This window comes from Fusarium verticillioides, chromosome 5 (genome assembly GCF_000149555.1).
Source record: "Fusarium verticillioides 7600 chromosome 5, whole genome shotgun sequence".
NCBI classification, from domain to species: domain Eukaryota; kingdom Fungi; phylum Ascomycota; class Sordariomycetes; order Hypocreales; family Nectriaceae; genus Fusarium; species Fusarium verticillioides.
The window spans coordinates 798208-825586 of record NC_031679.1 but is presented as its reverse complement, the minus strand read 5'-3'; the positions used below and the strand labels follow the sequence as shown (position 1 = coordinate 825586).

Sequence of the window (27379 nt, the reverse complement as noted above, 5' to 3'; positions counted from 1 at the left end):
TCGTTCTTTTCCATCACAAAAAACATATCCGTCAACTTACCAGACAATGAACCTTTTTGATATCAATACGGGCGTTTACTACAACGCTGAGAGCAGCGATTCTTTTGTATCTGACGCCGAGTCAACACTCTCGCGCCTTTCAAATACAAGAAGCCTGAAATGATAGTTTTGCCTTCTTAGTCTCTACACCAGACAAGCAGGAGACCTTCCCAACCCAAAAGGGAGCTTTGAGAGATCGACGACGGGATCTCCTTATGTCTCCGAGATCATACAAGACAAGACAATTTCTCCTCACATGAATCCCCTCAATGCCTAAGGATCTGGATTCACACGACGTTTAGGCAGCCGTCTCTTCAACAGCTTCGGAAGAGCTGCCATTGGTGTGGAAAAAAGCTGAAGCTTGCTGCATTGGTTGGAAGCCTTGCACATTTTATGTCCAACCCACCTCTGCCTACATTCAACGAGCATGGGGAAGAGAACTTCCCCGAAATGTGAAGCCTTGAGATGAGTCAAAGCATGAGGCTGGCTCTTTATCTTCCTAACACTCCTGGAACCTCCCACTACCTTAGTTTGTCCCGGCCTAGTGTAACAACTGTTTTGAGGTCCATTAATGCCTTTCTCAAGTAGTAAAATTTTAACAGGCAACTACTTCTTCATGGCAATACTGAAAATCTCAGGACAAATCTAAACCCCTTTTTGCTGTCGCACAGAGAGAGAACTTGCCTCTTGGCAACGACCTTGAGCACATTCTCCAATGTCTCTTTCGTGAACTCGGTATTGCGCCAACCCTAGTGCAAGCCTGTTGATCTACGAAGGGCATATTTTCACGAGTCAGCCTAGGATCTCTCGATAGGATGGCCACCAAATCACAGTTGAATTGCCTGGTGGGATGATGGACATCTTTCCCGAATGTCCAGACTTTCCGTATAATTCATCTAAGGACGACTCACCAGGCCAATACTATCGGTATGTGAACTACATCAGCGAACTGTACGCAAAAATCGAAGAGCCAGGGGATAATTGAAGAACGCCCATTCCCAGGGATTTGACAACAGTGCTGTTCCAAGTCCTTCATCCAAGCCCAAATGTTGCCAATAAACGCTTTGCGCTTCGGAAGAAGATCGGCAGCAAAACAAGCATTGAAAAATGCATCTCATGGCGATTTTGAGTCGACTGCTATACACAGCTTTACACAACATACAGTCTTTTAGAACCAGAAGTCAATATCAGAACAACTGGATATGTCGTTACAAATCTTATGCTCTCTGAAGCGTAGTCAAAGTGACGGTGTTTCTTCGTTGTCTTCTTCAGTCCCTGTTCCGTTCGAGATATCTTGGTGTTCTGTTCCAGAGAAACCTGCTACTTTACTGCATGTTCAGTATCTACGGCTCACTCGTCTCAAGAATCAAGTACACTGAAGTGCCAGATGTCGACATAGGCGGAGACGGAGACGAGGAGAAAGAATTGCAAGCCAAAAGCGTTCACAACGAAGATGACGATTTCCACAGCGAAGTGTCGCTTCTGACGCAATAATTCACCTTTTTCAACACCTCTTCATAAATATTCACTTTATTTGGGAGAATATAATGGTCATCACTAGAATCTGAATGGTTTGAGTAACAAGGAGCGAGGTCTTGTCAACAAGCTCAATCTCGTATCTGATGCGATTCTTTCGCCAGCTCCGAAAAGTTCTTCGGGGCTACTGAGGCCTTAATGTCAACCGACTTTCATTACATTTTCCCTTTATCACATTGAATCAGACAGTCTTCGACATTTCACGATGAATTTTGCAGCAGTGTTCCTTCAATGCCAGGGGCTATACCACGGAGGAAGCCAAGTTCTACCATGAAGTATCTCACATCGGTCCTTGATACACCAGGAAATGCCACGACCGCTGATGGCGGACAACAAGAACCGGATTGAGTTGTGAGTATTCCACGTGCAGCTTCGGATCTGTATGAATGTGGTACTGGCCTATTGAATATGGCGTGGGGATGAACAACGGTTCATTGAAGAGAACCGTCATCTCAACCATGGGCTGTTATGTTCATTGTTTCAGAAAGTCCCTAATAATTCTATACGCGGCACTCTACAACAGTCTTTGAGTATAACTAATAGGGTTTCCCTACAATGGCTACTATACCAATTCCATCCAATTACCCGATTCTCAGGAATTAAGTCTCGCCACCTTTGTTGTTCACGAGGATATGGGCAGTGTCTACAAGCAATGGCTAGTATGTCGCAATCCCGACGGAAGAGTATTTCGTTCGAGATTTTACCTGGCATTTCTATGCATTCAATTGTTCTCCTCGCTTCCAAACCTACAATACAAAGCACAGATGTGAGATGTTATGAGCACACTGCACTGTTCGCCAGAATGCCTGCCCGTTGACACCCAGAGACCCTTGCCGAACAGTTGAGTTTTCCGGCGACAGCATGTTATCAATGGTGTGTTCGTTCAATAGAAAAGAGTATAAGAATACTGAGATACTCCAATCTATAACTGCGATAACCAACAGCTCTTCCAAGTCCTACCGCAATCAGATACAAGCAGATACAACACAAAATGTTCCAGCTCGTCAAGAAACTCTTCAAACGGCAGAGTCCCAACACTAGCATTAACTCTGACAATGAACCCAAGGGCGCATTTCATAGATTCGGTCAATTGCCTCAGGAAATCCAGAACTTGATCTGGGCTTATGCTCTATGTGTTGATGCTCCACGGGCCTACTTCGTGGATGTCAGGAAATTGTCTGACAACCCTCGAATACTAGAAATGGCACACTCTATCCCAGCAAGTCTCGGTAGTTTTCCTCCTCCGCCGGCTTCAAACCCAAAAGGTGATTATGACCTGATGCGAGTTTGCCGTGCATCATATCAAGAGATCACCCGCTGCTGGAACTTTTATCGGCCGCAAGTCCCTGCACGCATGATACTCGACAACTCGCATGATAATGCCCTGAGGGTGAAGAAATTAAGCAGCATTGATATCGACGCATCCAGCGACCTGGTAATTGTCGAGAGATGGTGTCACGGTAGTGACCGTGTAAGTGGGATCCAAGGCGCCGGAAATTACTGGCCACATTGGAGGTCCATGATGTACGACGGTCTAAGAGGCATCCAAAGGGTAGCTATACCGGTCGGCGAAAATCTTAGTTTCACCGACCATTCTCGTTACCTGGCATGTGTGAAAGCCGCGTTTCCTGATATCGAAACAATATATTTCTGCGTGCAGCCAGCTCAACTAGTTCGTTACAAGTGGAGCCACATAGAGATGCCCGCCTCCCTGGTCACTCAACCATGGCCAGGCAATGAAGTCTTCAGGGCTCGCGGCCGCATATTCTACGAGATCAGTGCTTGGGACATGAAGGACGCTGGAATCGGCCCGGAAGACTTGGTTGAACTGTGGCTGAGGAAGAGGTGGAGGTGGCAGCGGGATGGCATACCTTGTATCAAGTTCATGACTTGGCAATGGATCCAGTGATTGACTCACTGGAAATTATGGACTTTGGTCATTTGAGGTGGTTCATAACATTCAGGTAGAGAATAGACAGGTTGTCGTTTGAGTCTGATGATGTTTTCGGAGTTACGGTCTCGGGCATTTTATGGGGGGTGATGATGGTTCAAACATAGAATTAAATGATGATTCATGACGATACTTCCACTTCTCTCACAGTATATCTTTCTATTGAAAATAGTGACTCTTGTTATGTTCCGAGGTAAATCTGTTCACCACTAACAGCTCTTGTAAGTGATGCACGTGATGCGGCAGCCAAACCGCAGAACAGTCCCGCACGTGATCGCATGGAAGCTGCTCGGCAGTCCAGCAGCACCCTCTTTACGTACGTACCTCCCCTCCATCGCTCAAGTAAGTAACACGGCGAAACCGGAGCCATTAACTTTCGCTTCGTCGCAACACATACAATTCCTCGAAATCAATTCCTCTCTATTATTCTCTCCCTAAATTAGACCCTCTGTTTCTAAACTCGATTAAACAATACTCGAAACGCCAGTCCCTTTACACCCGAGGCATCGAGAGCCATCATGATCTCGACCCCGCCACCCCGCTCTCTGCGCGACAAGTGTCTCGAGCTGCAGCAAAAGGTCGAAGCGTTCATTGCTGAGGAGGCTGAGACACAGACATTGCGCGATGTACAAGATCAGGTCCGCAAGTCGATAGAGGTCGTGGATGAAGCGTTGCAGAAATATCGGTGCGTTTGTCGGATGGGAAGGTCGGATAAGGGCTGACGGAACCAGACCGGAACAAATATCGTTATCATATAATGGCGGAAAGGACTGTAAGTCGCATAACGAGGGTCCGGGGCTCTGCCAGAGTCCCTTTTACGGTCTTCCGTCCACCAGCGACAAATACTAATCATCCCAGGCCTCGTTCTTTTAATCCTCCTCCTCGCTCGCATGGGCCGGCATTACTATTCCACATCCGACACGACCAACGGCAGTTCCGAACTCACACCCCCTGAAAAGCTCCAATGCGTATACATCGTTGCAGCGCATCCCTTTCCCGAAGTCGACACATTCGTCGAGACGTCCAGCGAAGAATACGGCCTCGAAGTCGCGCGCTACGTGTTACCGATGAAGAAGGGGCTGGAGATATACCTTGAGGAACGACCGAGTATCAAGGCTGTGTTTGTGGGAACGAGAAGAACGGATCCTCATGGCGAGAACCTGACGTTCTTTGATCCGACGGACGCTGGCTGGCCGTCGTTCATGAGAATACATCCTGTTATCGACTGGCATTATGGTAAGACTCCTCCCTGACCCGAAATGCTTTGCTTACAGGCGTACAACGAACAATTGCTGACTCACTTTCTTACAGTTCAGATCTGGGCTGTAAGTCCCCACTACCATCATGCGCCGAACGAACTAACATGTCCAGTTTATCCGACACCTCGGCATTGAGTATTGTCCTCTATACGACCAAGGCTACACGAGTCTAGGTGGTATAAAGGATACACATCCAAACCCCCATCTGAAGAAGCAGGGTCAAAACGGGCAGGGTTTCCGACCGGCATATGAACTAACTCAAGATAACGAAGAGCGACTGGGCCGTGATTCATGAGGTGACTGTATTTGTAAGGCATGTTGATGTTGCATAAGAAGGCATTTTATAGAGCATAGACTCGTGGCGTTTTGGGTAAATCGTCTCAATATCTCATCACATTTAGCTATCACATTGCTTCTGTGCTTGTCAGTCATGCGCCTGCTAGACCTCGTCCACAGGCACCTGGTCCACATACTCCTCCAGCCTCTTATACGTCTCATTCCTTATCTTTTCCGCTTCAGCTACATCTCCTTCTTTTTGTAGAAAGGCTTCTAGCTGCCACATATCATGTATAACTTGCGGTGAAGTGCTCGAGTAGCCAAATTCTCGCAAGGCGATCTTGTTTCGCATTCTGTCCGCCACATTGACATCCAACCCCAGTTCTCTATCAACGTCCATCAGAACCTTCATTAAATAGGCCATAACCCTTGCTTGAAACCGCGTTTGGGACTGTGGTATTTCATCGCTTGGTTGCCCGTCAATCTCGTCGAGAACCCTACTCTTGAGTAAACCCAAACGCACGAGGCTTGACATGTTTGACTCTCCAAAGGTCATTGTGCAGCGATGCTGTATTGCCGAAACGCAGAGCTCTTTTGTGATCTCGTAGTCTCTCGGCGGTTCTGCATCCTCCGTCGAGTTGGGATCGTTGAATAGAACAGCCTGTCGAAAGTAGGAATCCTCGTGCGGAATCTTGCTCTTGACAGCTGAGAACCATTTATCAAGACCATCCAGTTGATCCTCACCAAGTTTAATGCAGGAAGATTCCCAGACTAGGCGGTAGTACATGGCCAACAGCCTCGAGTCGTAGTTTCTGAATATTATATCCGCATTCAAACCCCAGGCCTGCTCAAGAAGGTTCATCTTCTCAAGTGTAGCATGCTTCTCCCAAAGATATACCGCTCTTTGCAAGCTCTTCAGCATCTTGATAACCGGATGCTGCATCTCATGGGTATTACTCGCCAGTTCGACCAGTTGCATGAGAAGCATACCAAGAAGCTGTGTCTGACCAAGCCGAACCATGTGATACATGATTTCCAAGACATTCCATATGAACAAAGGTGCCTCGACTTGCAGCATATTCTCAATATCAAGAAAGGCTTTTCGGGTCAAGCGGCCTGCTAGAACGCCTTTGCCTCGCTGTATGAGCTCAACGATAGTCCGGAAGGCGAAACTCAAGCCCTCTGGATCGTAACGATTGATTTTAACAGTTCGTGGTGACGAATGGATGTTTTGTGCGTGCAATCCATCGGTATAGAGAGATTCATAGAATGAATTACTCCAGTCGGATATACTTGTAAGAAATTCAAGACTGCTTGTCTCTAAAGGATCTGGGCTCGGGGAGAGAACAAGGGACTGGCTATGGCACAGCGCAGCGTCTGGCCACTTTTGAGTCTCTGGTGTATTTCTTGCACTCGGCATCCTGTACTTGCAAGTATTCTTCACATTTCTTGGTTTTGATTTATAGAACCCCCATTTTGTGAATCGCCTCTTATACATCTGAACTCTGGGTTTCATATGAGCTTCCGATAACATCAGGTAGGTGATTGATCTCACGATGCCTTGAAATTATGCTTTTCCTCCATGATCTGCATGATATGTCGAAGCTTTCTCCGATCTTTCATGTATAATCTCTCGATAATGGGATAAACGGCTGTCCATTCTGCTTCTCCATGATGCAGTGAGATGTTCGGCTTGCTCGGGGGTGACGGTGGATCAGAGGGAGGTTTGGCTGCAAGCAACGTAGTCTTGAGCACCATTTTGTGGGTTTCACTGATAGCTAGTGAACTACAAGCCAGAAAGAAATGAGAGACAGTATATCTTTTCGGGGGATGATGATGAAGGAGTTGAAGGGCATGATGAAAGCGGCGCATCTCGCATGAGGAAGTTGAGATGGCTGACTAAACGCGCGTAGGCCAATAGGGTAGGTTCAAGCTGCAACCACTAAGGTTCAGCAGCCATTCTTCATATACGGTGAGATTGTAGAACATGGTCCAAAATCATGTCGATCTCTTATCAATTTCAATAATTTATAATATCTTCTCAGTTTACCGTAGTGACAATGAGCTGCGTTACGGTTGTTTGAATAGTCTGATCTCAGCAAACTGGTTATGGGTTTGTTAGCTGCCATGTACATGCCTTTTGAGTGCAATCATGATGGAAGTCAGATATAGAGCTGATATTGAAACATGAATGCTACGACACTCTTTTGAAATTCCAGAGAGACTCTAAAGAGAAGGCCAATACTCGATCATCAAAGCTTTCTTTGTCGTGTTCATTGCAAAACTCTCAGACCATGTCAGTATGCACGATTGCATACCACCATTATCCCTTCTCTATTATGAGTCGAACGAGTCTCATACGAGAAGTGGAAAGCCTAATAAAAAACAGTATCCACACTTCTGCTATCTTGTTGACAGGTAGACTGTGGATAGAAGCAGACAGTCTCTTCATCCTACAACGGCACTTAGAAAGGAGAACCAAGGGACAGGCTGTACGGAGTATGGGGACCGAGAAAATCGCCCGCAAGTTGGATGATGCTGACTATATGATTGCTAACGAGACCAGGTATTCTTTGCTTATATATACCGAGTTAGGGCAGAAGACTAAGGTGACTGTATGGAACAAGGGTTTGGAAGAACTCGAGATTACAGCGGCTCTTGGCAGGGCAGACAGCCAGTTTTAAATGTCCACTTGAAGGAGCCACTTGTACGAATTGGGTACTGTACAAGGCTTGATCGTGTAGACTGACCAGTTATAGGTGAGATTTAGCCGGAGGTGATGATATGATACTTGACAGATTCACTCCCCCGTTCTGTAATAGCCAAGGACATTAAGCGAAATCATAGACGTGCCATTGAATACCCCACCGATAACCCCATCATCACGTTGAGATGAGACGAAAAATAAGCTATTACCAACGTCTTCTAGCGCCGGGTATCTGAAACATCAAAGGGTGGATCAGGATCATCTTATCTTGTCGGCATATGGTAGTACAACACAAGAAGCTGAGCCATTTGCTTGTTCCAGTCATTCTATCACAGTTTATCTATCTACTATGTACAACAAAGATCAAGAAGACGCTAGAATGGAGATAAGAATGGTACCCAAACCATGGTGTCTGTGTTGGTGATCATCTGCACATTTAACCGCCATCCTCAGATTTATCCGCCCTGTTCCTGAACTAACACTCTGTTCCTGGATCCCTCCTTTCATGGATAATTGGTCAACAACAGGGCAGTACGCAAGGAACCAACAATTTTGACATTGCCGAACATTCAATGGCAATTTACCCGGGTAATCAACACAAACTGGGTCGATCTCTTCGTCACGATACGCTATCTCCATTGCCAGTTTCGGTCCCTGACCCGACAAAATATGCATCCCTGTCACAGACCTGAGACGAAGCGGGACGTGCTAGGGGACTTACACCACAAATGACTGACGGAAGATATTTTACCGTGAGGTTAAAGGACACAAGGCTCTCATATGCAGATGGGACGATCTACATGGGCTTTAATGATATTCCAGCGGCTAAGCTCAAGATTGTATGTACGGTTAAGCTAGCGAATGGATATATATCATGATCTCGGGTCCCGCATCTATACTCGCTTCTTCTTTGTTGACAAACGCGAGTCGTTTATTGACATTCCTTCCTTCTTTTTTCCCTTCTTTCAGTAGTTCAAGAAAAAGCAAAATACACTCATTTGTTTGCCTTTTTTAAGCTACTATACACTCTTTTTCCCCACACAAAAATGCACAAGACTACACTCCTTGGACTTTTGGCCTCGAGCCCTGTCTCGGCCCAGCTTCACAGCCTGGCGCAGGCCGCTGGACTCAAGTACTTCGGCTCAGCTGTCGATAACGGATATCTCAGCGATGCGCCCTACAGCAAGCTAGCTGACGACGTTGAGGAGTTTGGACAGCTCGTTCCGGAGAACGGACAGAAGTGGGAGACTGTTGAGCCCAAGCAGGGTGATTTCGTTTACACGACTGCTGATGTTGTTCCGGATCTTGCGAAGAAGAATGGTCAGATTCTGAGGTGTCATGCTTTGACTTGGCACAGTCAGCTTCCTTCCTGGGGTGAGTGATACTACATGTTTGGGTCGGGGTGTTGTGCTAATGCATATAGTTTCTGATGGTGCTTTCTCTGCTGAGGAGCTCACTGAGGTCATCGAGGCTCATATCGCCAATGTTGTTGAGCACTACAAAGGTGATTGTTACGCTTGGGATGTGGTCAACGAGGCCATCGATGACAGCGCCGAGTGGCGAGACAGCGTCTTCTCCCGCACTCTGGGAACTGACTTCCTTGGCATCTCCTTCAAGGCTGCCCGCAAGGCCGATCCCGCTGCCAAGCTGTGAGTATTCCTCTCCTCAAGATATAAATGGGTCTGACCATTTAGGTACTACAACGACTACAACCTTGAGCAGAACGGTGCCAAGACCGACAAGGCTGTCGAGCTTGTCAAGCTTCTCCAGAAGGAGGGTGCCCCCATCGACGGTGTTGGTTTCCAGGGTCATCTGATCGTCGGCGAGACTCCTTCTCGCTCTGAGCTCGCTGCCACTTTCAAGCGCTTCACTGATCTCAACGTTGAGGTCGCCATCACCGAGCTTGACATCCGCCACGAGTCTGTTCCCGCTACCGCCGCTCAGCTCAAGATTCAGGGAGATGAGTACGCCGATGTTGTTGGTGCCTGTCTCGACACCAAGGGCTGTGTTGGTGTTACCGTCTGGGGTATCACTGACAAGTACAGCTGGATCCCCGGTGTCTTCGAGGGTAACGGCGAGGCTCTTCTCTACACCGATGACTACGAGAAGAAGCCCGCCTGGACCAGTGTCTCCAGCCTTCTCGCCGCTGCTGCCACGGGAGCCCCTACCGCCAGTTCGGTTGCCCCCGTTGAGACTACTGCCCCCGCTACAACTCTCGAGACCAAGACCAAGCCCGTCTACACTGTCCCTGGCACCACGAACTACATGAACACCACCGCTCCTCAGACCGAGCAGACCCGCACTGCTCTTGCTACTGAGACTGATGATAACGATGACGACTGTGCCGAAACCGATGCCCCCTTCCCTACATATGCCATTCCCACCAACGGAACCCAGGTCTATCCCACCAAGGTTCCTGTCGACGATGACTCCGATGATGACTGCGCCGAGACCGACGCCCCTTTCCCCACATACGCTGTCCCCACCAACGGAACTCAGGTTTACCCTACCAAGGCTCCCGTTGACGATGACGACTGCGCTGAGACCGAGGCTCCCATTCCAACTCAAGCCCCTGTCCCCTCTGGAGACTGCGAAGAGGACAACGGCGAGTTCGAGCCCACCGTCGCTGCCGTCGAGTCCACCGCTCGCGTCCCCGTCATCCGCAGCAGCTCAGCCTACACCTACAAGTGGAACACCGAGACAGCTGCTCCTCAAGTTCCCGCTCCCACAGGAACTGCCCCCGCTTACCCTGTCGGAACTGGCTCTGGCGGTGTTGTCAAGCACTACTACCAGTGCGGTGGTAAGAACTACAAGGGACCTACCGAGTGTGAGAAGCCCTACAAGTGCGTCGAGCACAACGAGTACTACTTCCAGTGCGTTTAAGGGGTGTAATTAGATGGGATTTGGGTGCTCTATTCTTCATTACTACATGTACATAGTTATCTCTACATAATTTAGAGTTCCTTGCTTGAAGCAGGAACTATTGCAAATTTCGCCTCATACTTGTAGTGAATTTGGTGACATGCAAGATCCCGCAAGCTTATACACAGACCAGGATGCTGGATTCGTATCTGAAGACATGGCCGAGACGATGGGTACGCCATGCCATGACTCACGTAGGTCTTCGGGCCTCGACAGCTCCTTTCCGCATCGCAGCACCATTTTCATGCTTGGCAGATCACAGACTTCCACCTGCGATATACCAAGAATGTATCAAGCTGGATTGGCTCTTCAACACAATCTCCAACCTCGATGCAATACAACAGCACTCAAACGTTTCACGGAATCTTAATCCATTCGTCTTTTTGGTGTCTTGATTAGTGAGAAGTGAGCTCCCCTCTGTATCAGACCATCAGAAATCCATCAGCGAGCTACATTGAGTCAGTACCTGTCGTTGATCTTGGAGTAGTTGACTTACATGTCGGGCCCAAAGCTTGACTGGGCCCATCGCATGACGAGGAGGGAACCCTGGCCTGACTCTCAAGACCTGGATTAGGAACTTGTTGAAGTTCGTGTATTCCATATACACAGAGAAGTCCTCGTCGTCCATACTTTCAAGTTCTGCAAGGTGGGTATCCGTCACCTTCGTGGTCGAGAGCTCAAGCATATCCTCGGTAGTGGGCTGCATTATATCCGGCTTCAGATTCTATTTAGCATGGTTAGCATTCTTGTCTCTTCCTCTTAAAAAAAGCCGTAAATTACTTACACCGTAGACCTGCTCGCGTACTTGTGCAACATAATTCTTCATGAGGCAGTACGCGAGCATTTTTGGAGTACCAGATCGGATCTTCACAACATATTTCATGGACCTGTAAAATGGCGAGTCGCGATGAAACAAAATACAGAACTTGCGCAAGTCTATTTCATCGAGCTTGTCGAGGCAGGCTTTGCTTGGGTTGAAGTGTTTTAGGCTCAATATATCTGGGTTGCTGAGGATCCATGGGCTCGATATGTAGAAAATACGATTCTGTAAGTCTGGAATTAGATATCATGTCTAACGAGCTTGAGGGGCTTATACCATGGTGTCCAGTTATGCTCGTGTTACACGGGGCCGCATCTTAATCGAGAAGGATTAAGTTCGTGTTATTGAAACAGCTGGAAATATTTTGAAGAATAAGAAGTTATGGGGAAGTACAAAAGCGTTGGACTGATATGCTAAGTCGTGCACCTCGATATGGTTTCTTTTAAGGTTCTGTATACTTTTTATATTTCATGGGTGTAGGCTTCTAGAATACTTTAAAATGCATGAGGAAGCTTTAGGTCTCCATTATCCCTCCTTTCTGTTACATCGGTTCAGGTTTCTGTCTTGACGCAAAAATAAATGTTCCAAGAAACGTCCCTAGAGATAACTCTCAGTTCTATAGTTCACTATTATCAGCTTTATGCTAAGGCTGATGACTCGTTCACGAGCATACACACAACACTCATATTTCTAGATGGCATTTTATTGAAGTTTATTGTTTTCAATGAACTTAAACCTCGTAAGGCTCCCAAAGAGTGAAATATGTTAGGCAGGGGGTGTAAAAGGGTTTCGGATATCACTATAACGATGGTCTAGCACAGCCAGTCTATCATTTCATAGTTCTTATCATCGAGTAGATACCGAGAACTGACAGAACAGACATTAGCTTTGAGGGTTCTAGTAAGTCGAATCTCAGCTTTCCAGTCTGTTCTGGGATGAGATGAACCTTATATTTTCCCGTTGACCTTCCAGAAGATTCCCGAGGCTTGACTTTCAGGCACAGCATGTCACTACGGGTCGTAAAGCGCCAGCTCTAGAAGCTTTTTTTTTTTTTTTTTTTTTTTTTTTTTTTTTGCTTTATATCTGCACTAAACTGAAGCCTCTGGAAAGAGTTTTATTGCATAGTTTCGCCCATGACTCATCGTGTCATGCTGTTCGAGTCTAAACTTTCTTACCATCCTATGGCAGTGTCTTCTATCTACAGTCGAGACTTGTACCCTGGTGGCTGAAGTTTTAAAACCCTGCCCTTACGCAAGAATATTCTCTAATTCTTATATAACCCCCCCCTCTTCCCCCTATTCCCCATCCCTTCTTCTTGCTTCTTACCATTCTCCAAATCCCGCCTCCCGAGCCTTTTCTGTTCGTATACACCCATCCCACATATACACCTATCCCACGTATCACCTACCACTACCAGAACAAGACACCACCTTTATAAATAAATAACAATGTCTTTATCAAAGCAAGACATGAAGTACCTTGCCAACGGCAAGGTCATTACCGAAGAGGCCCTCATCGCCATCGCGGCAGCTAAACGCGATAACTTTGAGAAGTGGTGCGGGACACGCCAGTTCCAGCACTTTTTGACGAGAGCTCGGCTCGGGAGCCCGTCAGACCCAATGACCCTCCTACGTCTTCAAAATTGGGCAGCTGATGAGATGTTTCATCTCAGGGTTAGTCTTTCGTCGGGGCCACAGTGTGCTCATGCTGACATCCGCGTGCAGAGCTTAGAAGAGAGCCAGACACATACTGGCGGGAACCTTGGTCAAGTTACGACTTCCAAGGTTCCCACAAACAATGAGAGCAGGGCAGATGTTGAAGAAGGCCCTCACTTTATTGGTGATGACCTTATCGCATTTGCTTAAGAGTCTGGGCACGTCTGTCTTTCGTTTTTCTGGTTCTTTTAGCAGGAGTTCAAGTCTGGTGGTTTTAATCCCACAATGGGATCATCATTATGCACGAAACTAGACCAATATTACCAATTTCTCGCAGATCATCGTATATCCTGACATATTGAATACATTTGACACAAGTTCAGTCTTTATGAACCATCGAGTTCTTCATTGAAAACGTGCATTGACGTTATGATGGGACGGGTATAGGCGAACTCCACAACCTTAATTCTAGCGTAACAATGGATTCATAGAGTCTCAAGTGCGACATGTCAAAGGCATGATGAACACACCAATGGCTGTCCTCGCATCGAAATGGGATAAGAAAAATACTTCAGGGGATGACTGAGAAAATTCTAATATTGGCGAAATGTCAAGAGCAGTTTAGAGAGGAACAAGCTCACTAATACCAGAATTGCGGATCTTACCCGGCGATTGGTCCCCAGTCAAGCACGATAAAAAAAAAGGTCTAGGGCTGTCACCTTTTCTGGTTGGAGAATAAGAGGAAGAAAACTAGAAAAAAAAAACATGCGACGGAGACAGGATTCGAACCTGCGCGGCCGAAACCAAAGCATATCGTCATTTCGAGTGCTTCACCTTAACCACTCGGTCACTCCGCCGTCATCTTCGAACTTTGCAGTGATTATTTGTATTATAGAGGGAACCCTTGTAACTGGCCAGAAACATCAAGTATCACGAAGCAGAATTCCAGAATATCCAATCACTTCTTGATCAAAACTACCTACCAAAGTGACTGCACTTACGGCACTTGTCGTACATAGCATGGTATTATAGTAGAGTACATTGCCACAGAATCACCATAATAGCTACATACAGAGTTGGATTTGCTTCCCAATACTAGGTAACTAATCTAGAGATCCCGGTTGGCATCGTCATCTTCGCAGCACAGGGCCTTGCTGCCAGTCCAACAGCAGCTACCATCTCCACATTGACTGCGTCCCCTCTCACTCCAGCCAGGCTCGCACTCGCCTTCGCAGTAAGGAGCTGTGCCCTCCCATCGACAGCCAGAAGCGCCAACTTTGTCCTGCTGCTGCACCAATTTCTGGACGGCATCCTCGTCTTCACAGCAGAGGGCTTTGCTGCCTGTCCAACAGCAGCTGCCATCGCCGCATTGACTGCGTCCTCTCTCGGTCCAGCCAGGTTCGCACTCGCCGTCACAGTAGGGAGCTGTGCCCTCCCATCGACAGCCAGAAGCGCCAACTGGTTTGTCTGGCACTAATTAGTGGAGAGTGTTGCTGGGTTATGCAGGGAGCTTACCGAGTGCTGATGCTGTGACTGCAACGGCAGCTGTGATGGAAACAAGGATCTTGAGAAGCATTGTAGCTACGGTGACTTGTGCGATACAGTAGGTTACACTTGTATGGCTTTGGATATAACGGAGACAAAGATGTAAGGCTGCCATTACACTGCAGTGTATTTCTGCCCTTCTTATACCTTTCAGTCTCCCTTCTCAACATCGACGATCAAGACTTCATTGTCGATCATTTCAAAGCGTATAAAAGTGGCTGGCTGAATATGACAGTTCTGTGCATGTATCAGTTGCTTGGACCTCAATTGAGGCCAGCCCCGCATCGGTGAGAATCGCCCAGCGAATGGTACTCAATTCAAGTTGAGACAAAAACCCTGAATGGTACGTGATCAGCTCTTGGACTTCCTGAAGTGTTGCTCATGTCTTGTTTGGGTCGATCGAGCTGAGAGCTGAAGGCTATCGTGACGTTAGCCTTACCAGATTGTGATAGCGACGAACCGGCAGAGGGAGACTATTGATGAACTAGTGGGCGATCTGCCACGTCACACGGGCCGTCGGCAAGGGCCTTAGACGCGAGCTTAGGACCATATACCATACATTCTGTACGATGCCGCATTATTTATTCACTTTATTCCTCCTCGACATATCTCGATGCAGCATTTGTGGTCTTGACTTTTACCCCGCAACTTTGGCTGAAACACATGGGAACAGCCAGTCACATGACTCGCTGGAACTACCCAATGAGATGACTCAATTAACACAAGCCATCAAAGAGCAGTCACCATTCTGCCATGAGAGAATAGCCAAGTCAAGATGATATCTTCACATGGAATTATTGGTGTTCAATTCAACTTGGCTTCCACTAGCTCAAGAGCAATAAAATTACCCATCCTCACCATCCCCACGTGTATCCCCCAAACCACCAACGGACTTACACCAAAAGCCCCTCCAAGATCTACACTCCAACTCCACGTGCATCGAATCCGCATCGTCGTTGGATTTATAAACCTCCCGATCCGATCCGCGTCGATAACGATCTTCCATTTTTGGTCACCGAGGAGCCGCAAAAGCACTCACGCGAGTTATACCCGTCTTGGCTTTGGTTGAATCAAGCTTAAAAGGAACCCAATGTAACTTTAAACCTTTTTTTCTCCGGGCGCTCGAGCATCTCTCACAATGGTAGTTACGTCTTTTATTGTTCAGTTGGCTTTGTTGCCTTGTTTGGCTCTTAGTTCCTCTCTTGCGCCGAGGGCGAAGAAGTTTGACTATGATTCCTTGACGCTTCGTGAAGTTGGTGCTCGTAACACTCTTGTAAGTCGTTTTCAATGGTTGGTGCAGAGGCTCGCTAAGTTATGTAGGACTGGCGTGTTTGGCTGGAGAAAGATGGGCAGCCTATTTCCTTCTGGCACGATATTCCATTGTACCCCGAGAAGGGCAACAATGGCATCGTGAGCTACGTTGTTGAGATTCCTCGATGGACAGACGGCAAAATTGAGACTCGCCGCGATGAGCCTCTCAGTGAGTTTCGGGTTCATGTAGTATAGAGAGATTGTGCAATACTAATTGATCTCAGACCCCATCTTCCACGACGACAAGAAAAAGGCCCCTCGCTTCGTTGAGAGTGTCTGGCCTCACAAGTCTTACCCATTCCACTATGGGTCAATTCCCCAGACTTGGGAGAGCCCCAACTTTGACCACGATTTCACTGGCTACCCTGGTGACAACGATCCCATTGATCTATTCGATATCACCGAGGCGTGAGTTTTCTTTCGCGAATGAGAAGCAAAGACTAATCCGTATTAGGCCTGCGCATGTTGGACAGGTCAAGTCTGTAAAGGTCCTTGGTGGCCTTGCTTTGAACGATGTAAGTCCGGGACATAGATGGCCGAAACAGAATACTAACTGGTGCGTAAAGGGCGGCGAAACTGACTGGAAGGTCATTGCCATTGACACCAAGGACCCTCTCGCTGCTCTTGTTGACTGTAAGTCCCATCTTCCTTGGTATCAACACAGGCTAACATTCCCAGCCGTCGAGGATCTCGAAAAGTATCGCCCAGGTCTAGCCAAGACCTTCTACAACTGGTTCACCGTAAGCTCTCCGTCCCTTTGCCCAAGTCTCACTAACACTATCAGTACTACAAAGTCGCCCGCGGCGACAGTGTTCTCGAGATCGTTGGCGGCGACTACCAAAACGCCAAGTTCATGGCCAAGACCATCAAGAGCAGCCACGGCGACTGGCAGGACCTCGTGCGCGGAAAGGTTGACTCCAACGAGATCAACTACAACCAGACCAGCACAAAGAGCTATAAGAGCTATGTCAAGAGCAAGGATGCTACTAAGAAGTTCGGCATTCCTGCCAAGTCTAATGTTCTTCCTGCTGCGGAGAGACCGGCGAAGTATGACTTGTGGTATTACCTTGATAAGGACTACAAGTTGATCCAGCTTCCTAAGAACTAAGACGATGCAGCGTGAGTTGGTACTGACGACTTTTATTAGAGTATTATAATTCTATCGAACATATTGAAACACATTCCTCCTATCTGAGTGCCTCTATATTAATTGAACTTGACTGTCTCATAGGCGCTCTTAGCCCTGATCTTTGAGCCATACTTGAATAACACCCACGGAACTGGCAGCAGGGCCAATGCCACGAAGGCCAGCAGGCTACTAGCCCAGTCAATACCCAACTTCTCATACACTACTTTTGTTAGCGAATGTTCTCATAAATATGGGCGTGGGAACTTACTCTGAATCGTGAACAGGGGAAATACTCCTGCAAAACCATACCGCGCCAGACTGTTGGCACTAGCAGCGCTTGCAACAACACTCCCATGGTATGTATCGGTGATATACTGCACAGTACTAACAAACACGCAAAGGTTTCCCCAAGCAAAGATGATCATCGACGCTGCGGGACTTGCCCAAGATACTCCAGGTCGTGCTGTCCAAGCAAACCAGAACAATCCAATTGGCAATCCGATACTTCCAATCATGGAAGGGTAAAGACGATGCTCAGGTGGAATTTGGTGAGGAGGGTACTTGGGCGCTTGTTTTCTGTACAGGAACACATCACAGAGGATAACGGTGATGAGTCCGAGAAAGCAGCCGATGACGATGGACAGGAAGACGAGACCTGACTCTTCGATAGAGAACTGGTAGACTCTTCCAAACGTATACGGTACAGCGGCGAAGAAACTGAAGAGTGTTCCAAACTCCGCTGCCACGTATAGACAGATAAATCCGGTGATAGGTTCGAGGAGAAGCATGCGAATAGGTCGAACAACTGCCACGAGGGCAAACATCTTGAGTCGAGCAGCCATCGGTGGCGGAGGATCAACCTTCATTCCCTTCTTCTTCATAAGCCGTCGCTTGATAACAGGATGAAACGTCTCGTGCGAGAAGGCAGTGATGATCATAGCCAGTATCGAAAAGAAGACCAGCGTCCATTGTGTCCATCGCCATCCCTTTCGATTCACTACAAAAGAGCCTATAACCGGCCTAAGTAGAAAGTCAGTCAGGTCCTAGGCACTTCCTTTCCAGAACTCACCCTAATCCTGGGCCCAAAAACGGCATGAGGATAAAAATCGCGGAGACAGGTCCTCTGTTCTTGGGCGTGAATGTCTCGGACAACGTCCCCGGCGCAACAGCCAACACAGGCGCCCAGCATAAACCAGCCATGAATCTCAGGAATCCCAGTCCTCCGATATTATGCACGAAGCCCGCACCCATAGTGAACAGTGCACCGAGAGGAACACTCGCTGCGTAGATAGGGTAACGACCTATGGTTTCTGATAACGGACCGCCGATCACAGGCCCAAAGCCGAGGGCAAGGACGTAGAGCGTTAGAGGTAGAAGGGCAACTGTGCTGCTGACGTTGAACTCGATCATGAGCTCATTGCGAGCTGGGCTCATTATCGATGTTCCGATTGATCTGATTTGTCAGTTTGGATAGGTACTCTTGGGATAGGATGGACTCACGCTAGGAACCCTGCTGAGGATAGCATCACGACTTGAAGAGCTTTCTTCCATGCCGGCCAATTAAACGGATTATGAGGACTATTATCCCAATCCAACTCATCAGTCTCACCCTGCTCCTTCGGTCTCGCAGCCTCAATCTCGCCCTCCGTCGCAGAGTCGTTCCCAAGCGACGCATCGCCCATAATACCAGTATCGTCAATCTTCTCCATGGTGTTCAATAAGACTTGATCCAACGCTTCAAACCCCAGTCTCTACGCTTCCCTTTATCCCCCAGCCAAAACCCCGACGGATTTGTGAATGCGGACTGCATTATAAATTGCGGAACTGGTGCCGCGTTGGAGATTTATGTGATTTCCCCGTCCTGTTTGCATGATTACTGATCGGCTTCTCGACGCCCGTTGGTCGCGCGCACCCTGTCGCTGCGAATAGCTCGGCTTTGGGATTAATGATCACAGTCGCGTCAGTAAGCTTGACCTGTTAATTGTGTTGATTCGCCCGATTATAAAGCTTTTGGGTGAGTATTTGATGTTGCATGCCTCGGTTATCCATTATGGGAACTATGGCATCATTGTATTTGCGATATAGCCAGCAGCCAAGCACTATTTCCGTCGGTTAATGCTATCTACAAAGGGCGTATACGACATTTCATCATCATTCTCTCTATAGAGCTCAGAAATCACCTCCGTGCTATCATGTAAGAGTTGGCGTTGACTAGGATAGTCGCATTCGCATCCACGCAAGTCGCAAAGGCCTGAAAGTCCAATAGATCATCAGCAAACAATGAATAGGCCATGGAAACCCCGACGGAGAATAACCAGCTCAAACTTCGATTTCCCCGCATTGGTCTTGACTCGATATAGAACTGCCCGGCAGTTGGCCGTCGTCAAAGTTAGGAAGCACTATCTGATAGTCACAGGTAACAAACTCGGCGGAAGAATATCTTTCTTGGAAGAGCACGCATCCATACACTTACCGAACAAGATTTCTCGTACAGTAGCTAAGTAGGACATGATAATAATGAAGAGCAGAGACAAAAATACGATCGATAGTCAGGTTTGTCTTCGAACGAAGATTTCTGAGGGTGAATGTGTATCAGCCTCCAGAAGTGTCTATGGCTTGAATGGATAGTTCAGATACCTCACCCAACCATTTCGCCGGCCATTTACAAATAGATCGTCTCATCTGTCATTTGGGTCTCAATCTCGCCACTCGCTTAACGATTTGACTTGGAGAAGAGCTCTGGCTGGTTGCTGGCCTTTGGCAATATACCTCTGAACCTCTGCTCAGTCTATGGCAAAAACATACCCTATATAGATCCAAGAGATTCGCATTTCATTTTCGGTCACTTGAAACCAACTTTGTTCCCTTCCTGACCCTAAACTCAATTGCATCACATTCAAAAGCTGATTCGTCTAGACAGGGAAAGCATCACCAAAGTCATCACATCACGCAACCTGAACTGTATGATCAACGTCAAAACCCATGCTATCCCTATTATTCATACTGAGATCATGACTAGCTTTCTTTCTCATGCACATTGAACAAACATACAAAAAATTGTTTCCGATTTCAGGCCATTTGTTTAAAAAAACCCTTGACACTCCCATGAACACCATTTCAAGTAACCCTCCAATTTCAGAGGGAGGAGAAGAGGTATTTGCCTATACCTCTCTCCCGGATGGTATAAGTTTTACAGTAAAATTATTAAAAAAAAGATGATTTCAAAAGCCGTCCGTATCATGTCCGCCTTTTCTAGTACTCGGTCTCATTAAAGCATTTTCATTACTTATTTAATCCTTCTGCGCCATCAGGTCTCGCTCGGAGATGAAGAACTTTGGCTTCTCGTCCATGAACTGTTTGTGAAACATCTCCAGTAGAGCACCGGGGACCTGCTGGCCGATGACCACCTTGATGTGGTCCTTCTTGCCGGTCCAGAGGTGCTTGATGAACTTTCCGTCGCAGCCAGATCGACTCTCGGGGAAACCGTTGGCCTCAGTGCAGGGGAGATCCTTGATGTCCTTGGGGTAGTCGTAGCGGATGTAGGTACCGAAGCCACCCTGGTCGGTGGGCTTTCCGGGGCGGTTCTTTCGGAACTCGACACAGTCAGGGTGCTTGCCACCCTCGTTGGGGCAGTCCTCCCACTCCTTGAGGATTTCAAAGGTCTTCTCGTTGTTCTGGAGAACAATGAAGCCGGTGTTGAGGTAGACCTTGTCGAACTTGTCCATGTTGTTCTTGTGGTGAGGGTCGTAGGCAAGGGCGAGAGAGTTGGTATCGGGGTGGAGCTGCCAGTAGTTCATGAGCCACTCAAAGGGCAGGTCGAGGTGGTGGAAGACGGCATCGGAGTCAAGGAAGATGCAGGCCTTGTGCTTCTTGAGGATCTTGGACAGAATCGGGGGCTTCTTCCATGAGTTGCGGCGATCCTCAAAGGGATCGGTGATGTCAACGTAGTAGTACTTGTAACCGTGGTTCTTGGCTATTGAGGGGTTAGTGATACAGAAAGGTGACTCGGGTAGGATTTGTACGCACCATAGAGCCAGTGGTTCAGGACACCGAGGGACAGACCGTGGGTCTCATCAGCGCGGTCCCAGCTCATCAGACCGGGGGAGAAGATCTGGCCGGGCTCATCGAAAGGCCGGTTGTCAAGATCGATAATGCAGAGGTCCTCGCCAATCATCTCAGTCCACTTGGGCTCGGCGGGGAGCTCCATGGGGAAAGCGCCGTAGGGGGCGTACTTCTTGTCGGCAGGGCTGATGCGGGCCTTCATGATGTAGTTGAAGTAGTAGTCGCCGAGCTCGGTGGAGGCGTTGGAAGGGTGGTCGGGTTTCGACATGGCGCCGTGCTGCTCGGGTTGCTCGGGCTCAGTCTTCTTGGGCTCGTCGTGGGTATCACCAATGATAGATGTCTCGGTGTCGGTAGCGCTACAGCGAATTCGTCAGTTTTTCGGTCTTCGCGGAGATTAGATTACGCAAGTCAACTTACACGTCAGCGGGAGGCTCCCACTTGTCGAGATGGTTGTAGGCCAGGCTAACAAAAGCGACCAGGAAAATAACGGTGCCGGCCATAAGGACCGTCGACCGGTTCGTGCGCACTTGTCCAAACATCGTGGGCAAGTTTCAACGCTCTCAGCGCGTGGATCTCGACGGGTGTCGAAATATAAAAGTCAAAAGGACGTTTAGGTTCAGGGAGAATTGAGTTGAGTGAGTGAAAGGTGCCGACAAGGACACAAGAAAGCAGAAACCCAGAACCAGAATCTCGAACCTCTCAGCGCACGCGACGGAAAATAAAAGAATTACGGGAGGTTAAAGAAGAAAGAAAGACGAATGGTGAAGAAGGAAGAAAGGCAAGGGGAAGAGAGAGAGAAGCTGAGTAAAAAAAGAGGAACCCGGTTTCTGATAAGGCCTGAAAATGAGCAGGGGGGAAACAGTGAGAGAGAGAATGGCCTTTAGGTGGGATTAAATTAAATAAAAAGCGGACAGGGGTGGATCGGGGGGATGGATGAGAAGGAGGAGGAGCTGGAGGTGAGGGAAGCGAGTTATGGGGGCGGGAAGATGAAGGCCCGGGCGTAGGTAGGTTGTAGGTTACAGGGGGTGACAATTAGCGGGTGTTTGCGCTAATGGATGGATCATGGGGGCTTTAAACGTGTTTTCGGGGAGGGGCTGAGTCCAAGTGGCGGGACACACTCAAAGGATCAACTCACTTTTTGCGGGAGCCAATCCAATGCCAAGTGAATCAGGGGGCTTGGACTCGAAAATTGTCTCCTTTTTTTTCTCTCTTGTCTGTTACTGTCAAGGTTGGAGAGGTCATCTTGTTCAATTCATGCCAGCCCCTTTAAACAGTATAGTCAGCCACTAGGCTCTGTTCCTGTGGCTGTTAGTGAGGTAAGCTTAGATCTGGGAGTCTGCACAGAGTCCCCCTTTATTCTCTACTAGAGTGCGTCATCACATTATAATCCAATGTAACAAGCCAGTTGGTTAACCTACTAAAGGTTGGAGAATTGAGTTTATAAGGCTTGCATCTCACTGGTGACGGAAAGGTGTAACATTTCGAAAGAATCACCAATATTCTACAACTCTTATATTCTCTCCCCCCTGCAGAATGCATCTCGATCAACTCATTGAATGGCATTCCCTCGTCGAGGAGCCGCTTGCATGGTCATCCATGTCGTGATCCAACCAATCAAACAATAGCTTATCTGCAACGTCTCGCTAGGCGGAAATTTGGCTTGGCTTGTAATTTTGAATAGAGGCCATAAAAAATCGCCCCTCGCGTTGAATTCCTCCAAGGACAATGCCCGAGGTCATGGTTTGTTCAGCAGAGAACCCTTACCGTTGAGAGGAATGAGGTTATACCCCCTTGCAAAGATTATCGATGTTTGGCGGCGCTGGGAGGTATTTAGGCCTGATCTCCCTGCTGAAGGGCTGAGACAGAGAGGATTTACATGAGAGACAAGACAGTCCCTTGAATATGCATGTCTTGGAGGATCGTGGTACTTTCTACAACTGTTGAAGTTTTGTAGATAAACGAGCTATTCTTGGTGTTGTATATCGACTTGGGTTCATACAACAGACAAACAAACGCACGGGTGGCCGAATGAACCTGGACAAACGACATGTCACTGATAACATTCATGGATTTTACTTTATCTCCAGACTCCACCGACTCGGCCCTCCTCCTCAGCCCCAACCTGGAACGATTCCCGACGGGAATTAACAGCATTTGAACGGCCATGTTTGGTCTCATCCTCCCTCTGAGTCTATCTGTCTGTGACTCAGTGAACCCTTAAGCCATCAACTACCACGTAGCATGTACTACTGGATGTACAGCATTATTTTGATCAACGACCTCACAAGGATGAAACTTGCCAAGCCGGTCAGCACTAAGCCGTTATCCGTTGATGTGCTTATGCTTCTCTTGGCGAGGTCGTATCTCTGCACCTCAACTTCGTATAAAGGAGCAACGAGCAACGAGCAACGTAGCAGACATCGCGTGATATTTCTTGACCTGAACAAGATAATGCTCTATTCTCCGGTGTCAATCAAGTCTCGCGCCGGTCTTCCCGTCAGCCCATCTGCCGGGCCACGATCCAAACATGGAAACTCCTAGCCCGCCCGATGCATTGATTCCAATCAGATCTAATGTAACTCATGCAGACGCCTATCATTGGTGAAGTGTATAGCCTTTTTACGAGACGTAACTTTTTTCTGATTTAGAATAAGAATATTAACCTTCTTCAAAAAGTCTATCGCCCGTGACCGCTAGACAGAAAAATGCCCCGCCCCGTCGCGACAAAAGATCCAGATTTTTAATTTGCCCATCTTTCGTAATTTAACGCCGCCTTGCAAGGGACGTCCCGGGACTGTTTCCGATTCATTGGTCATGGCTCCCTGTAGCTTGCCCACTTTCTGCAAGCTGTTCACTGCTGTAAGCTGACAGTGACAGTATTACTGGGGGAGCCCTTTTAGTATAAAAACTTATCCTGAAGCCCCTGAATCGTTCGAGAACAGAGTCTGTTGAGAACTCTGTCTGCTTGCACGGGGCCAGATGGGATATCGCTTATCGACAGTGACCATGACACGGATGGAGAAAAATGTATTCGCTTATTACGCATGTTTCTCCAGGTTACGCGTCGAGCCCACGTCAACGAAGCGATGAACGTCGCCAGACACGTAATGAATGTAGCAGAATTTCTAAATCAAATGCCGACCGATATCTACGAACTCGCTCTACCCAACGCTCAAAAACGCCAGACGAACCCAACAATCAATGACCCTGTGCAGAAATACGACGGCACCAATCCCTTCCGTGCGCCACTTGATAATTACAAAGCTTGGTCTCCATCACGATACTAATAAGTCCGGCGATAGAGATTCCACCGCTGTCGCTCACAGTTGTTGCCCCGAGGCTAAATTCTCTATCCTCCGGCGGCACGTTCTCCATGATCTCGGCGAAGCAGTTGACGTAGACACCTCCCCCTAGCAAACCTTCCCAGAATATTATGATAAAGACGATGTAGACTGATGGTAGGAAGAAGTATACGGCGTGGAATGTGAGAAGGACAAGGTTTGCGACTTGCAGCATCGAGGGGAGGTATAAATGGTGGATACGTATAAATGGCGTAGAAGATCGGGAGATAAAGACGCCGAGTTGATAGAGAAATCCATACATAGGGTAGAAATCCCGAAACTCGTCAAATGGCGATTCGTCCAGGGGGAATAACAATGTTGGAGCAACGCCTTGGTTGATTGTATACTCGGCCACGTACACCAGTAGCAGCGGCAGCATATATGGGACAAACAACACCTTCACTTTCTTCAACCTGTCTCGCATCGTGAGTGTGTCTTGCGTGTTATGTGCAGAGTATGCAGTCGACGCGACTCCAGGCCCAGGAGCCAAGAGCGCCGACGAAGCAGTTCCTTGATCCATGTGGTTCACGTCCTCATCCTCGAGATCCGGGATCGCATCGTAGTCTTTCCGAGTCGTGCCCTCTCTCAGAGGTCCAAGCGGCAATATCACAAAGAAGCTGATGAACATGATCGCAGGGAAACACGCCGAGATTAGCAAACTGCTACGCACGCTCAATCCCCACCAGTCCGTAAACATCACGTAGAGACCTGCACCGACCAAACCCGCAGCACCAGTCCCAGATCCCCAGCCGGCGAGGCTCATCGGGCCGTAGAAGTGTGTCAAGCCAAGGAAGCTCAACTCACCGCCGCCAGCGCTTACACTCGCCAGGACTACACCGACGAGTTTGATGGCGACGGACTGCGTGCGTGGTGTCAAAGCAACCATGAGCATGCCAACGACGGACAGCGCTATGAAGATGAGGACTCGCATACGATACGGTATTCGGTGGATGAAGTACGGTGCGATCAACTTGGTGAGGAACGAGGGAACGACATCGGCGAGGAGGACGACGCCTTTGGGGATGGAACCGACGAGATCTTGGGCGGCGGAGAGGATGATCACGTAGAGCACGTTATTGATGAGGCCTGACGCGACTGTTAGCTACAAGCTGAAGAGATCTAGGGCGAAGTCGTACCAAAAAGCCAAAAGGCTACGATCACCTTCGTATCATGATGGCCCATGATAGCTGCAGCTCTCGCTTTGTACGCAGCCCAAGATGACGAAGGCGCGCCTGGCATAGGGAGCAATCCAGAGGCAGACGGTGAGATACCGGACATGGCGGCGATGGTTAGCACTCTTGTATCAGCCTTGAGAGCACACACGACATCACGTCCTGAGGAGAGGTTGAGGTTGTTGCAATGTTACTGATAGGAAGTCGTCGAAGTTTCACATTTAGCGGTTGGTCACGAGATAAGGCCAAGGCCTCATGACGTGGATCATGCTTAAAATTATAGCGGCTCTAGCGGGAGCCACAGTGGGGGCTATTTTATTCACCGAAGCTTCACCTAACTTATACAACGATCACGATGCGACAGGAGCACAAATATTGAGGTCGTAAATCATGGCGGTTCAAATTATGAACATATCATATCATACAAGCGCCCGCTATTAACCCATCCGTACCATTTCCATTCCATTTTTTGTGTCGCTCAAGGCCGCTCAGCTTCTCGGCTAGACTCAATCACACTGTCGGGAGCAATGTTACCCTCAGCAGAGATGCTGTCAGGAACACTCTCGGGCTGGTAGTAGTCCTCGCCCTTGTACTGAGAGCCACCGGGGCCGGGAGGGTTGCGGCCTACGTTTGCGCGCTGAGCTTCCTGGCCCTTGGAGGCGAGATCGTCAGCGGCCCCGAGGCCGGAAGTCTTGGTGACGTTGGCGCCGACAACATCGTTGTCATTGTAGCCGCCGCGCTCGTCGTTGGCCTTGGCGAGCTTGTCGAGAGGGCCGCCCTCACCCTCGTAGTGCTGACCACGGGCTTGTCTGGAAAAGTTAGAAATTGAAAGTGATGCTTTTGGTTGATGATGCTTACCGGCCCTTGTCGTCGACGATGCCACCCTCGCTGGGGGGGATGCGCTTGTTGTAGCCAGCGTTTGTGCTCAGCTCATCGCCAAACTCAACCTGAGCACTCTCAAACTTGTTCTCAGCATGGGGGTTAACACCAGCGCCCTCGATGTCTTGAGGACGAGCGTTGCCGGTCTTGGCCTGGTAGGTGTTGAGGTCCATCTCGGCCTCCTTGGCGATCTGCTCGTAGTTGGTCATTTTGAAGTGCGAATTTGTTTGTGACGAAGTAGAAGATGAGTTTGTGTGATTTGTTATGATGAGAACGTAGTAAAGATTGCGATGCAGAGAAACTAAGGTATTTGTTCCTAGAAAGTCCCTTATTTGTAGTGGTGAAGAGGTAACTGTGATGTCATTCATATGAAATCATATCCTTCACTCGATGATTTCATCGCGGCGATTGAATTGTGGGAACTGAGCGAGCACAAGCCGCCTCTGACCCATTTCGATGGAGACGAAGGAATCGTTTGCCTTGAAAAGAACGAGTTTTGCCTATAAATCGAGATCTATCGTGAAGGGGCCTCACACGACATCGCCTTGGCGGACAGTGCTTATCCAGGTGCATCCCAGGAACCCGAGCGATCTCCGGAGAAGAAATGTAACTTGACTTATTAATCTTGGGCAGTAGATTTGTAAAATACCACACTGTCATATTCCCCAAACCTTTTTCGTATAACAAGTGAGGCTTGTTGTAAAGAAGCCCATATATAAAGTTGTAAGGGAGATCGGCTGATAGTTCCCTCGGAGAGAAAGTGGACACCATCTTC

At 48.2% G+C, this 27379-nt stretch overlaps 12 protein-coding genes and 1 non-coding gene across 20 annotated transcripts; 5 read left to right on the top strand and 8 right to left on the bottom strand.

Annotated features, from left to right (window-relative positions):
• Positions 1–2566: 2566 nt before the first annotated feature.
• Positions 2567–3656, top strand: FVEG_15195 (hypothetical protein; the record flags this gene model as incomplete). Its single annotated transcript, XM_018904319.1, has 1 exon — positions 2567–3656. The coding sequence occupies one exon, from the start codon at positions 2567–2569 to the stop codon at positions 3482–3484; it is 918 nt and encodes a 305-aa protein (XP_018747099.1). The 3' UTR covers positions 3485–3656.
• Positions 3657–3669: 13 nt separating this feature from the next.
• Positions 3670–5299, top strand: FVEG_03138 (FAD synthetase; the record flags this gene model as incomplete). Of its 5 annotated transcripts, none has more annotated exons than XM_018890732.1 (5): positions 3670–4211; positions 4258–4298; positions 4385–4762; positions 4843–4851; positions 4898–5194. In XM_018890732.1, the coding sequence occupies 5 exons, from the start codon at positions 4045–4047 to the stop codon at positions 4918–4920; spliced, it is 618 nt and encodes a 205-aa protein (XP_018747103.1). In that variant the 3' UTR covers positions 4921–5194. The 5 variants fall into 5 exon arrangements, with proteins under 5 accessions (XP_018747103.1, XP_018747100.1, XP_018747102.1 ...); XM_018890729.1 differs by having other exon boundaries at positions 3683–4211; positions 4838–4851; positions 4898–5299; XM_018890731.1 differs by having other exon boundaries at positions 3683–4211; positions 4838–5299.
• FVEG_03139 (hypothetical protein) lies at positions 5120–6916 on the bottom strand. 2 transcript variants are annotated; one of them, XM_018890734.1, is made up of 2 exons: positions 6617–6916; positions 5120–6566 (listed from the first exon to the last, which is right to left on the bottom strand). In XM_018890734.1, the coding sequence occupies exons 1-2, from the start codon at positions 6817–6819 to the stop codon at positions 5225–5227; spliced, it is 1545 nt and encodes a 514-aa protein (XP_018747105.1). In that variant the 5' UTR covers positions 6820–6916; the 3' UTR covers positions 5120–5224. The 2 variants fall into 2 exon arrangements, with proteins under 2 accessions (XP_018747105.1, XP_018747106.1); XM_018890735.1 differs by having other exon boundaries at positions 6622–6916.
• A 1898-nt stretch (positions 6917–8814) lies between these two features.
• Positions 8815–10753, top strand: FVEG_03140 (endo-1,4-beta-xylanase; the record flags this gene model as incomplete). The annotated part of the gene is made up of 3 exons (XM_018890736.1): positions 8815–9142; positions 9192–9417; positions 9463–10753. 3 exons carry the CDS (start codon positions 8815–8817, stop codon positions 10649–10651), a joined length of 1743 nt encoding a protein of 580 aa, XP_018747107.1. The 3' UTR covers positions 10652–10753.
• A 359-nt stretch (positions 10754–11112) lies between these two features.
• On the bottom strand, positions 11113–11573 carry FVEG_03141 (hypothetical protein; the record flags this gene model as incomplete). The annotated part of the gene is made up of 3 exons (XM_018890737.1): positions 11113–11139; positions 11187–11414; positions 11475–11573. 3 exons carry the CDS (start codon positions 11571–11573, stop codon positions 11113–11115), a joined length of 354 nt encoding a protein of 117 aa, XP_018747108.1.
• Positions 11574–12958: 1385 nt separating this feature from the next.
• On the top strand, positions 12959–13375 carry FVEG_03142 (hypothetical protein; the record flags this gene model as incomplete). The annotated part of the gene is made up of 2 exons (XM_018890738.1): positions 12959–13183; positions 13235–13375. The coding sequence occupies 2 exons, from the start codon at positions 12959–12961 to the stop codon at positions 13373–13375; spliced, it is 366 nt and encodes a 121-aa protein (XP_018747109.1).
• A 558-nt stretch (positions 13376–13933) lies between these two features.
• On the bottom strand, positions 13934–14022 carry FVEG_15196. Its single transcript has one exon. It is a non-coding gene; the product is annotated as a tRNA-Ser (tRNA).
• Positions 14023–14121: 99 nt separating this feature from the next.
• FVEG_03143 (hypothetical protein) lies at positions 14122–15330 on the bottom strand. 3 transcript variants are annotated; one of them, XM_018890740.1, is made up of 3 exons: positions 15150–15330; positions 14681–15046; positions 14122–14632 (listed from the first exon to the last, which is right to left on the bottom strand). In XM_018890740.1, the coding sequence occupies exons 2-3, from the start codon at positions 14823–14825 to the stop codon at positions 14274–14276; spliced, it is 504 nt and encodes a 167-aa protein (XP_018747111.1). In that variant the 5' UTR covers positions 14826–15046; positions 15150–15330; the 3' UTR covers positions 14122–14273. The 3 variants fall into 3 exon arrangements, with proteins under 3 accessions (XP_018747111.1, XP_018747112.1, XP_018747110.1); XM_018890741.1 differs by having other exon boundaries at positions 15171–15330; XM_018890739.1 differs by having other exon boundaries at positions 14681–15330.
• Positions 15331–15848: 518 nt separating this feature from the next.
• Positions 15849–17210, top strand: FVEG_03144 (inorganic pyrophosphatase; the record flags this gene model as incomplete). Its single annotated transcript, XM_018890742.1, has 7 exons — positions 15849–15983; positions 16031–16190; positions 16246–16429; positions 16476–16536; positions 16588–16654; positions 16700–16761; positions 16806–17210. 7 exons carry the CDS (start codon positions 15849–15851, stop codon positions 17127–17129), a joined length of 993 nt encoding a protein of 330 aa, XP_018747113.1. The 3' UTR covers positions 17130–17210.
• A 17-nt stretch (positions 17211–17227) lies between these two features.
• FVEG_03145 (hypothetical protein) lies at positions 17228–18859 on the bottom strand (the record flags this gene model as incomplete). Its single annotated transcript, XM_018890743.1, has 5 exons — positions 17228–17370; positions 17419–17468; positions 17544–18170; positions 18220–18603; positions 18651–18859. 5 exons carry the CDS (start codon positions 18857–18859, stop codon positions 17228–17230), a joined length of 1413 nt encoding a protein of 470 aa, XP_018747114.1.
• Positions 18860–19974: 1115 nt separating this feature from the next.
• FVEG_03146 (hypothetical protein) lies at positions 19975–22236 on the bottom strand. The gene is made up of 3 exons (XM_018890744.1): positions 21630–22236; positions 21177–21568; positions 19975–21123 (listed from the first exon to the last, which is right to left on the bottom strand). The coding sequence occupies exons 1-3, from the start codon at positions 21749–21751 to the stop codon at positions 20441–20443; spliced, it is 1197 nt and encodes a 398-aa protein (XP_018747115.1). The 5' UTR covers positions 21752–22236; the 3' UTR covers positions 19975–20440.
• A 2174-nt stretch (positions 22237–24410) lies between these two features.
• Positions 24411–25831, bottom strand: FVEG_03147 (protein BTN1; the record flags this gene model as incomplete). Its single annotated transcript, XM_018890745.1, has 2 exons — positions 24411–25639; positions 25690–25831. The coding sequence occupies 2 exons, from the start codon at positions 25829–25831 to the stop codon at positions 24411–24413; spliced, it is 1371 nt and encodes a 456-aa protein (XP_018747116.1).
• Positions 25832–26203: 372 nt separating this feature from the next.
• On the bottom strand, positions 26204–26822 carry FVEG_03148 (hypothetical protein; the record flags this gene model as incomplete). Its single annotated transcript, XM_018890746.1, has 2 exons — positions 26584–26822; positions 26204–26534 (listed from the first exon to the last, which is right to left on the bottom strand). Exons 1-2 carry the CDS (start codon positions 26811–26813, stop codon positions 26204–26206), a joined length of 561 nt encoding a protein of 186 aa, XP_018747117.1. The 5' UTR covers positions 26814–26822.
• Positions 26823–27379: the final 557 nt, after the last annotated feature.